Source organism: Cygnus olor, chromosome 22 (genome assembly GCF_009769625.2).
Source record: "Cygnus olor isolate bCygOlo1 chromosome 22, bCygOlo1.pri.v2, whole genome shotgun sequence".
NCBI lineage: Eukaryota > Metazoa > Chordata > Aves > Anseriformes > Anatidae > Cygnus > Cygnus olor.
Genome location: NC_049190.1, coordinates 2,233,313 through 2,245,119, shown reverse-complemented (window position 1 = coordinate 2,245,119; position 11,807 = coordinate 2,233,313). Strand labels below are relative to the sequence as shown.

Sequence of the window (11,807 nt, the reverse complement as noted above, 5' to 3'; positions counted from 1 at the left end):
TTCCGCTCTTTTTGCTTGCACTATCCAGTGGACCTCAGCAGGGCTATTATAAGGCCAGAGTAAGGTTTGCAGAAGGCCCTTTTTTAATAATGGAGACAGTTTTTCTGCCTGAACAGTTTTTTTGCCCCTGCTATTGAGCTGACCTCTGCAGGGGCTATCGTAAGGCCTGCAGCAGAAGACCCTTCACTTATAATGGGTGCAGTATTATGCTGTTTAAGCGCTGTCTCTTCTGAGTGCCAAGGACAAAAACCTGTAGGGAGGAGGACTGAATGGGCAGGGGTTTAGCTTAGGGGGGCACAGGACTGCCTGAGCGCTCGGTCCTGCTTAGCCCAGCCATCGGAGGGGCTCCCAAGACACAGCCCCAGGCCCGGCTGGTGCTGAGCAGCAGCTGGGGACCTCCTCGCGCTGAGCTGCTGGCACCAGAACTGGAAAGGCACACTGGCTTCACTGGTCCAAGCCCTCCGCAACGTAGGAAGAAATATATGTATGTATTTTTAATACACGTTATTAAATATAGACTATAATTCACCAGAGGGGAGGTTTTCTAGAAGGTGCTGACTCGAACAGGTCATTTTTAAAGACAATTTGACTGAAGCTGCCTGCTACTGCAGTGTCAAGCACAGTGAAGGATCTTTTTTGTGGTACTGGAGCTTTCCTCCCCAACAGGCGAGCTGGGGCTGGGGACAGCGCAGCACTGGGTCTGCTCCTGGGCACGGCCTGGTGTAAACCTGGAAGGATTTTTTCTGAAAGCCTTGGTTTTGCACTGAATATTAACAGATTACGGAGGCCTGCCCAGTGTTACCCAAGGTTGCCTGTTTAGGGGTTAAACGAGTGTTAAACGTATCGAGCGTTCCTCGGACGGTAAAGACTTGATTTTCGGCTAACTCGCACTTTATCCCCGCGCTGGGCCACGGCAGGGAGGTCCGGGGGCTGACAGGGGGCCTCGCCCCCATGGAAACGGCCTCGCCTTCGGGGGCCGAGCCCTCGGCCCGGCCCGCCCCGTTCCCGGCCCCGTTCCCGTCCCCATGGCAGCGGCGACGCGCGGGGGCCGGGCCCGCAGGCAGGGCCGCGGGGCCTCGGCTCCCGGTTGTCGGTGCCACCCGCGCCCCGGCGTTCCTCAGCCCCCGGGACCCTCCGTTCCCCGCAGCCCGGTGTCCCCGGGCCTGCCCCGCTCCTGCTCCAGCCCCCCACCCCGGTTCCCCATCCTCGCTCCGGGCCCCCCTCGTCTCTCGCTGCCGGCACGGCGGACCCCAAAAGCCTCAGCCCGCAGCAGGGGCAGCAGCAGGCCTCGGCTCCGCCAGCCTTCGTACCCCTGACCTGCGGCCCTGGACACGCCAGAGACAGCAGCAGCCATCGACCTACAGGTTACACGCCTTTAAACCATCTTTAAATATCGCATTTCCCACTGTTGTTCCATTTCTTTCGCCACAGGGGGTATTCCCAAGGAGTCTCACCATTTTCTATTCTATTAGCTCATCCAAATGCCCCCACCCTTCCTTTCACCAGACGTTTCTCCAGAACCCTGAAAGAAGACAAAGCAAAAAAATACAGATTACCCCCAAATTCCCAAATATGCATGTCAGTTTGTGGAATTGCTTCCTAAAGTTACTTATGAGCGTTTGCTGTCTGGGTCATTTAACACCAAATCAAGTAATACCCTGACTATTTGACACCAAGGACCAGTACAGCTTTGTGTGGCATGTTTTAACTTCTGCTGAATTTGGATTCCCCTTGCACAAATGCGGAAGATAATTAGACCCTACGTGCACTATGAGCCAGTATAATCAGGAATCTTTTCTACATACATTTCATAGGAATTCCGCCCACTGTACATGCTTTACATGTGGAACAAAATATAAAAATGTGTAACTTTCCCTAAGATAGTAGCTCTTAAGTATATATTGTTTTTCAGGCAATGATAAAAGGGGGCAACTTTCCTCCTTTCTGTTGGTTATATTCAGGCATTGCGTTGGTAAGTCTGTTTTCCCTCTAAGAAAATTCTTTCCTTTGTTTTTAATATGTTCGCTTCTTCCCCTCAGGCTTCAAGGGGGAAGGAGTGCTGGTACATTCCTCCTGGCGCTGAGCTGAGCTGTGGCACCCAGCATGGGAACTCTAGTGGATGCGGTGCCCCGTCACACATCGCAGCCTGCTGCATCTTCCGTGAGTTCCCTGGAGTATTTTTTGTGTCTGAGCATTGTTTGGGATGCTTAATGGGAGGCTGGGAGGGAGCACTCAGTGGCACGAAGGCATTAGTTGTTTTAGACATATTTCTGCAGTCATGGCTGCACAAGCTTTGTCTAGAATCACCCTCACTCTTATTTCCCCAGCTAAATTATTATTAGCAAGAGCTCAGCTGTGTCTGTTGATTTTTTTCTTCTTCTCAAGTGCTGATAAGGTAAATAATCAGTGAATGTTGATAAAGTGCTTTAAAATCCTTGCATGGAGGGCTTGAAGGAAGGCTCAGGTGTTTGTACTGGTGTTGTGCAGTGACACGACGGCTGTCACCTCTCAGCAACAGGAAATGGAGCAGGAACTGGGCTGTGTCGTGCACCTTGCCCAGGATTCAGCAGGGGGAAAGCACAGAGGTTGTGCTGAAACCAGCCAGGAGAGGGCAGTGCCACCAACCAAACTGCCATCCGCCGCGTTTGTTTTGAAGGTCACTCGCAGCAGGACGAGCAGACGCCGAGGTCCTTCTCGTTTCACTGCCTCCCTTTGCCTTCACCTTGGAATTATTTTCCGTGAGTGTTAAAAATCACTCTTGAAAGGAAGAACTATGAAGCATTAGTTTTTCTTCTTGCAAATACAACGTTCAAAGGCATCCTTTGTGATGCTATACAACTGAAAGAAAAATATAATTCCTTCTACAAGAAGCTTGAAATTTAAGAGTGAAACACAAAGAGGGGAGAACTGGGATTTAATTTTTAAAAGGTACTTTTCAGCACACACAGACACCCAAGATGCATTTGTGTTACCACAATGAACAGAAAAATGGCCCAGCACTCTCTACCACTCAGTCTAGCCATTAGAAATGGCCTAGTTTCTATTCTCTGAGGTCCATGATCAATTAACTCTTTTTCTCAATCTATCAGCTTATGATGATTTAAGCAATATATTTTACAAATTAAATTGTATTTATACTTTATATTTCTATGCTCTTTGAACAGATTATCTCTTTATTCTTATTTTTAATCCTGCAAATTTGGGTCATGTTTCCAGTATAGTCTGTGCCTCCCTATGGCTTATCTCCCCTTCAAAGGACGAGTGTAAATATCTAGAGCTTGTAAGGATTGTGAGCATACAACATTTAATCCGCTATTAAATTCATAAAACAAATTCTAAAAACAGTCAGAGAACACCTGACAGCCATCTGCCAACTCCTCTGTGCTTCCCAAGTACATGTGATTTCACTTTAGTACATCTGCAGCTTATTTATTTTTTGTTCCAGAAATCGCAGGGGTAGAGGGAAGGGATGACCTCAGCATTCCTACCTGTAAACTTCTGTGAATGTGTATTTACAATGAAGCATTGAAAAAACAGATAATAAGTATATTTTTTTCTTTGAGATTATTAGACAAGAATATCGTAAAGTTCACAGAAAAGGCTCCGAATGTTTTGTTGTGTTTTTCAAATGAGGTCACTTCCTTTTTGATAGGGAAACCACTCATTCAGTTTTTCTGTGAAATTTTACTGAAATTGCAAAGGCACAACCTACTTGTTTGCATTGTACAAAATAGGGATAGATATTTCCTGTCATCTAATTAATCGCATTTTGAGTAATTTTGAGTCTCAGAAGCAAACTGGATCGAGGTACTAACCACCAGCATTGCCACCTTTCAAGATTTTGTGCAAAGCCTCATCATAATTTACCGTTTTGCTTAACAGCTGTGATATTACAGTCAATGAAAACAAAAATCTCAGTCCCCACTGGATTATGAAAAGTAAGTAGGAAAGGCAAACAAGAATAAATAATTTAAAATTCAGGCTATGAGTGGGGGCTGACTCCTTTTTGAATGACTTGGGTTGGTTATAGAAGGAAATTAGCTGTTGCTTGTCTTTCTGTGTTTTACCTGCATCTCTCCGTATCTGACAGAAAACATTAGCGTGGTATAATTATGCAATTGCTTTTTCCTCTGGAACCTTCAATACTCAGGCAGGAAAACATGTTTGTTTTTAAATGTGTCTCTCACTTAGAAATGCTTGGCCATGATATTTTGAAACCTGAAGGCTCTGCCTGAGTAGTGCTGAGCAGGACGTGCCGTGTTGCTCTGGGGGCTGGCAGAAGGTGGTTTCATCCATTCCGAGAGGTTTTCTGTGTTTTTTCAGGGGATTTCTTGCAAGATGAGATGAAGTTTGAGAGATTGCCTAGAGATATCCGATACTTTCTTTCTGGAATGAATGCAGTTATTGTTGATTTAGAGACTTTGCTGGGGATCGTATTTAATTCTGATTTGGAAGTTTTCTGTCTTATTTCTTCTCCGGACTCCATTGCCACAGCAGCTAGGGTAGAGCCCAGTGCTGTGCAAACGTTGCTAGCTGTCTTGTGGCCTTGCAGCTTCCTGCCTCTGCTGGGCTGCTGAAAACGCCGCTGTTTCTTCGGGGCTGCAGACCGATTGCCGAGAGCTAAATCTGGCAGCTCGTACAGCCTTTCCCCTTGCTTTTCTAGCCGAGCAAGACATCTGCTATTTGCTGACTCTCTCCCTGCCCCCACGCCGGACAGGGCTCGCAGTGTTTGGTGGGTTTGAAAAATCTCTTTTTACGCAGCAGGTTTCGTGTGAGCACGGCTGCTTGGAAATAGGTTTCAGATGTTTCCCCAACTCAGCGCAGGGCCTGCGTCGTGTAAGCCGAAGCGTTTCTATAGGAACTGTGTGACATCTCTCCCGCTGCTCCCCGGCAGCTCTCTCGCGAGCATGCCCAGTGCGAGCCCTGACTTTGGCTCAACTCTCCGTGTGCAGTAACGGGCTGCACATATGGGACTGTGAATGCGGTTCCCGATGAGCTCCAACTCTTTGTCTTTGGGAGGAGGAGGAAGAGGTCGTGCCCGGAGCCCGAGGATCTGCCCCGTGTCCTCTGAGACCCTCGCCCGTCGGCGGGCTCGTGGAGAATGCTCGCCTGCTTGGCCAGGGGGAATTTGCTGGATATTCTGCAGGAGGGCTTCACGGAGGTAAATGCATGTCCCAGATCCCGTGCAGACCTTCCCGGGGTAAGGCAGCGTGCTTTTGTGCAGCATCTCTTAAGGGCTGCTGTGTCTCCCAGCGCTTCGTGGAGCAGAAAAGGAGAAAAATGAGCAAGATTTTGGGGCTGGGGAGGGGGCAGAGCTGTTTACTAACAGGAGGGAATAGGAGGCAGCTCAGCCGGGGCTCTGCAAAGCAGCAATAGTTTTGAAGAGTTTGTGGCTGGTTTACAGCTGGTGGTTTTAGCTTGGCGTTTTTATTCTCTTTGCAGAGCTTTTGCTTTTGTACCAGAAAATGATATAAATTGCAGCGAGTTATGGAGAATGGTTTATTTTGCATAACTGATTCCTTTCTTGAGTATCTGAAGTCTCTATGTCTGTGGACTCTTAAAAAGCCTGTAAATCTCCTAAGTGGGCACGCAGTTCTTGGGAGAGGCTGACAAAGAGCAGGATGTTTTTGTTTTTTTTTCCATCCTCTTCTGTTGGTTGTATTACTGGGGGACTGAAATTCGTCTTGGTCAAGAAAATACCATCTTTAAAGTGTTCTTTATTTGATTATTCTAGTGTCAGGGAGACAGATAAATCACAAGGAGTGAGAACTACCAAGAAATTCAAGAGATGGGAATCCTGTGACTACATGGGGGAGGGCAGATTGCTGTCGGTTTCCTTCTTTAGGGTGCACAAGCAGTTAGTCCACAGAGAGTCCAACCAAACTCAGTGCTAAATGCCAGGTCTGCATTCATCATGCAGACCATGCTGGAGCACGACTGCCTGTCTGTAAACTGGGGAGGAAGGAACACTGGGGGGGCTTGTGCTGAAACCCAACAGTGAGTGCTGTTTCCTCTCTTACCTGGTGCCAGGGATGGTCTCTTGGTGGGTTTTATTCTTTCCTAGAGTACATATCCTGTTTTGGTTTTGTGCTTAGTGGTTCCTCATCCTTCCAAGGCCCAGACCCCACCTCACTGTTCTGCCCCCATGCTCCATTCTCTGCAGAAACTGCACATCCCTCCTGGGCTTAGCACCGCCAGCCAGCAAGGGGAAAACAGACCGGGCTTGAAACTTGAGCTCCACGCCAGCCACAGGTCTCCTCTGATTGCGCTGCCTGACCGTGTAAATACTCCATCCCCTCCTCCACAGAGTGTCTCAGTCTCGTTTTTAGCTAGCAAAGGTGTTGTTTTAGCTCAAGTTGTTAAGCCTTACACTTCCTGTTCTCAAGGGCAGCAGATCCTTCCCTGGTCTAAGCTAATAGTAACCTGTATATTAATAATGGGAGTAAAGTACAATTTTACACACAATGCTAGCCCAGCTCAGACTGGTTTTACTCATAGGCTGCCCAGCTGTGGAAAAAAGTCCCTCTCCTACCATAAAAACCATATAAACTGACATTTACTCCCATGTCCAGACTTAATTTCACACAGTGAGGTATTGCAGGAATTGCCTCACTAACTCGGTGCCTGTTGTTCTTTTGATAGAGCACCCTTTCTGGCCGGGGGGCTCTTTGGGTGGCCAGCTACCTTGAGGTATAAAAGGACGTATTTTCCAAATCTGGGCATAAGAGATTAACATACACGAGCGAGTAACTAGCAAGCTCATACGTGTTTGTGCAGAGCTCAGCCCTGAACACGCTTAGGACCTAGAGGCTAAGTATAGTGCCAGTTTCTCCAGGGATATTGATTGCTTGTCTCTGTCTTGCACGTTCGGTCAATAATCCATGCCTGGAAAGTTCCCCAACAGCCAGGATGCGACAGGCAAGTTTCTAATTTCTTTGCACTCTTCCCTCTCCATCCATCCTGCTGGTTAGGAGCCTTATTATCACACGAGCAGGGAAGGAGAACGCAGCGTAGCTGTCCCTTCTGCAGCTAATGCCTGTTCTGCTTCACCGGTCACTTGGTAGACTGATGCTTTCTCCATGATGAACATAATCACAGATTGCTAATGGGCCCCTGTAAAATGCAAGTTCAGGGCAGTGTATTTCCTTCCCTTTCAGAGTCCCTGTGCCAAAACAGGTTGCAGAGAGTGTCATCTGCAGACGTCTAAAGAGAGATGAGTTTTGTTTAATATTGAAATGCAATGAACTCCCCTGAGGCGTCACACAGCTCCTGTCCCCCTCTCATTAACAGACTATCCTGCCTCAAAGGTGTTTCCCTGCTGTTTATAGAGACTTACATTGCTCCGAGACAGCTAAATAATTCAATCCCACAGCTGGATGGTGTCATGGGAATGTATGGCTGCTAAAAGCTGCAGTTTATAATGAAAGGAAACCCCAGGAGGCAGGGTCTCCTCAGTGGTCACCGTGTCATTGCGGCCTCGGCTTGCTCTTGCTCATTGAGGAGATGCAGTTTGTTTGAGATACCCGCTCACACTCCTGGCAGTTCATTAAGACAGATGGGGCACACAGAAACGTGTCAGAAACGGGCCTGACAGCTCCGAGATGTTAATGTGGCTGTATTTTAACAATTACCTGCCTTCTCTTTTTGAAGCTGGAAGGTCATTTCCTCTGGCGGATTTAGTCTGGAGCTGCTTGTGTGCCAGGAGTCGTTTGAAACGGGCATCTGTTCCCCCCAGACTGCGCTGAGCACCAGGCCTGGGTCTGGCTCCCCAGAGGGTGAGATGGCAGTGAATTTTCGAGAGCCCAAGCAAGAGGTGATTTTGAGCGCAGGGTTTCCCACCAGCAGCAAAGTGAAGTACAAGGTTGGCTCTGTCTACGTGGGAAATACCTGCACGTCTTGCTCCAGGAGGACCGCTAGTCGCCAGCAGTACGAGCGCAGGAAGCGGTGCAGTGCGAGCAGGGCTCTGTGCTCGCTCCCAGGTAGGCTGCACAGGGCCTGACCGCTCGCTAAGCGGTGGGTTTGCAGCTGAGCAGCCCCTGCAGCGGGTATTTCCTGCACTTCCTGCACATGCAGCCTCTCTCCTCGCCGTTCAGTTTACTTGAGGTGATTAGATAGTGTCCTGTCTGTGAGACCGGAATCCTTGCTGTGAGAAGTGACCTGGGCTTTGCTGTGCTTTTCTGGCTGAAGTAATCTTCTGGCACTGTAGACTTGCTGCCGTCTTGTTCTGGCAGCCATTCCGTTCTCCTTGGTGTAACATGCATGATCTCTGTTAAAAATGTCTCTGCTACTGGGATCTCAGCAGTAGAAACTTGCACTCACCCTCTCCTTGCAATGAGTGCTATTTTTAGCTAATAGGATTCACTCTGAAGAGAGCTGTTTGGACTCCTGTCTCACTCGTCCAGGTTGTCTCCAACAGGACTACCAACAAGGGAAAGATTTTTATCACCATTAGGGCTTGAGCAGTTAGGGTTCGGTCCCTGCCTGAGGTTCACTGTATGTCTAAGCCGGGTTGTGCTTTGGGTGTGCAGCAGTGGCTGTCCTCTGGCAGGGTGTATTACTGTGCATTTGCACGGTAACAGTCAAAGATTTATTGTTATCACTGTAGATCGTAGCATTTTACAGGGAACATAAAACTGAGTACAGCTGCTTTATAGAGCTGCTTAGGAAATGGAGACACACAGGAGAAGTGGGCTGCCGAATTCACATCGAGTCGTCGGCAGAGTGAGGAACGGAGTCAGTGTCCCAAAGGTGCCTTTAGTGCCCTTTATCCTGGACCAGGCATCCTCACTGTGTGCCTCTTCCCTTTCTCTCCATATGAAAGGTTTCTGCCTGCAAAGAGCACCGCCCGGTCACGCTGCGTGCCCCGTCTCTTCACAAAGCTCCTTTCCCCTGTCTGTACGGGGCTAGTGACTGCACACAGCTAAATAAGGAACAACGCTCCTTTTTTTTTTTTCCTGAAGAATCAGGGGATGTCTCAGTGCAGCTTGTTTTGACAAACCTTAGACTTTATTTGGGTGTAGTGGAACCATTTGATAATTCAGGGTGAATCATGTGCTCCGTGGTACTGGCAGTTTACAGTGAAAGATCTCATGTGGCTCAGCTCTTTGCACGTCTGCCTGATTGGAAACACCGCTTAAATAGAAAATCGCCTCAAAACACCACATTAGGGAAAATAGAGAGGCACTAAAACATCCTGCAAAAGTGCCAGAAATGATCCCTAAAGCGGCAACTTGGCTTTGAATGGCAGTGCCATGTTGAGGTGTGGGTGGCTGGTTGTTGATTAAGAGGAATGCATCCTAGACAGATTCAATTTACAAGGCTTCCCACCCGGTAGACGTCTGGAGTAGTTGCTGCCTGCAGTGCTGGTGAATTTGTTTAAATGAACGGATACCATCTTTGGGATTCTGAACAAAAAAGAGTGCTCAGAATGGCCACTGCGGGTGTGGACGGTACAGTGAGTAACCCCAGGATTTTTATAAACAGGAGATTGGAGTTAAAGGACGTAAAAAACAGATTAATTACAAGGAGAATGCTTGCGTGTGGTGTTAGGGAAGTGACAGGCAAAATTACTGCTTGAAGAAATCGCACTCGGATGCCACTCACAAAAATACCCCCTAGCTGGCAGATGGGTCACCCAAGTGAGATCACTGCGTGACGGCAAGAATACGGCTTGGCAAAAGATCAATGGAAGGAAAAGGTTGCTTACATTACAAGGGAAAATGGAGTCATCAGGCATTTGTTCTGCACAAATTAAATAACTCTTTGGTTCTACAGAGATAAAAAGCTGTCAGACAAGCATTTCTCGCCGCTTGCCTGCCTAGGCTCAGTTTCCTGGGAGGAGACTCAAGGTGAGTTATTACTACCAGGTGCAACCAACTACTGAGCGTAACTGTCCTTCAGAGATGAGCAGTGCTGCTGGCACCGGGAGCTCTTTAAAGAGATCTTCCATTTGCATCTACTAAGCTGTTTCCGAATGGATTCTAAAATGCAACGTTAGCTGAATAAGATACCAGTATGTATAGGCACTCATAAGAATTACTTCATCCTGTACTGAAAATCATGTTTCAGAAATGGAGCACGACAGCTGTGTGGCTGTGCAGTAAGAAATACAGATCAAAACGATATAAAGAATTAGGGTGTTAGAATGGAAATGGGCCTTGCTGTCTAACACCCAAGCTCTTCTTCTTAATGGGTAAAGGACCAGGAAGGGTCTGGAAAACTTCGCAGTCAAAAATGATGTGTCCTGATGGATATCTGGACTCTCTGGAAATTCTTGCTGTTGTTGGCACTTGGGCAACACATGAAATACAGCTTCAGCTCAGAACTTCACTGTTCACAGACCGTCAGTACTTGAGCTGGCATCCGAAAGCCTGCCAGTGAGCTTCTCTCCTAATAGCCCAGTCACTTATTCCCCTCCCAGGATCAACAAGTGGTAGTTCAGTCAAGATGCCAAAGGCAGCTGTCATTTCAACCCAGCCATACTGCCAGGATTTGAGCAAAACCTCCTGCTTTCCTCCCTCTGGAGACGAAGACAGTGTTTTCTCAATTCTGACATTCCGAATGAAGGGCAGAAGCAGTTCCTGTGCAAGATCAGTGTTCGGAGAGTGGGATTTAAAACTCCTTATATTTGTTCCAAACACGTAGGATGCCAGGAATATCTCTAAAGCATTTCTAAAGTTGTGGCCAAAGGCTTCTATTTGCAGGCACTTGCTTTCTGAAGTGTTGAGCCCAACCTGAACAGCTGATGAATGGCAGTCAGAGGCACTGGTTTCAAAAATGTTGACTGGGCAAAGAGATCAGAGAGCAGAAGACTGGTCTTTGTGTTCTTGAATCTGGCTCGAGAAACAGATGGCTGGTGCTTGAGGAAAATTCACTGAATTCACTAAACCAAAGAAATGGTTTTTGTTAAAACAAGGAAAATCCAACGGAGCGTGCCTAGAACATACCGGGGATTAAGGGCTTCGTTGGGCTGCTCCTCCCAAACGTTTGTGCTGCTGAGTGTTTGAAAGTGACCTTTGAAGTTATAGGAAGCATGCTGGCTAGAATTTCAGCAAGACTTTGGCATAATCTTTCTTTCTGGATCTCAGCAAATCTGTGAACAGCCCTTGTCCAGATGTTAGGATGTTGGAAACGTCCATGCCTTCACTCAGATGTGGGTAAAAGGGTTAAGGAGCTCCTGGTCTTTTGCAGCTCACAAGCTGTCCTGTCTCCTGGTGTGCACCAGCCTGCATGGGTGCCTCTTTTTCCAAACTGTGTTGCCATACTGAGGCGTCTTCTGTGCTCGAGACAGACTATTCATAGAAGATTTGGAAAATGCGCGTCGGGCCAAAAGTTATTTTGAAATAAATCACATCTCCTGCTTTGAAGTGAGAGTTTTATGAAAGAGGAGTCCCGTTGGTACACACGGTCATTCTGGCATTACCCTGTCCATAACCGGGTGTGTTTCACCGTTGGATTCATCATCTCAATACATTAAACAGGCTGAATCAAGCAGTGATTTTGAGGAAAAAAAATCTTCTGCTGGCTTTCAGAGCAGGGAGAAACATCGTTTTCTTTGCTTGTAAGTTTTTATTATCTGCTTCTACAAAGGCCCTCTCAAACCAAAGCAAGAAAAAACTTAAACTTGAGGGGCACTGGACGGCAAATTACAGGCCTCTTCTAATTAAGGTCATGTCAGAAAGCTTAGAAATCATACAAGGCCTTAAAATCACATCCTGATGTAATTAGGCCACCCTTTGAGCTTTGTTGTTGCACACTTCTGGTTCAGTGCCCTAAACAGACAGGACACTAAATGCCTTTCATACTGG

At 47.4% G+C, this 11,807-nt stretch overlaps 1 protein-coding gene across 5 annotated transcripts in view; it reads left to right on the top strand.

The window, feature by feature from the left end:
• The first annotated feature begins 83 nt into the window (after nt 1–83).
• Nucleotides 84–11,807, top strand: part of DIXDC1 (DIX domain containing 1) — a 41,031-nt gene continuing 29,307 nt past the window's right edge. The window contains exons 1-2 of one of the 5 annotated variants that reach the window (XM_040534562.1): nt 84–484; nt 2,040–2,160. In XM_040534562.1, the coding sequence (XP_040390496.1) occupies nt 2,104–2,160 (57 nt within the window). In that variant the 5' untranslated portion in view covers nt 84–484; nt 2,040–2,103. Of the gene's footprint in view, nt 485–1,075; nt 1,365–2,039; nt 2,161–2,405; nt 2,739–4,508; nt 5,201–11,807 lie in introns of those variants that run through there. The other 4 variants (XM_040534561.1, XM_040534563.1, XM_040534559.1 and 1 more) reach the window with 4 other exon arrangements.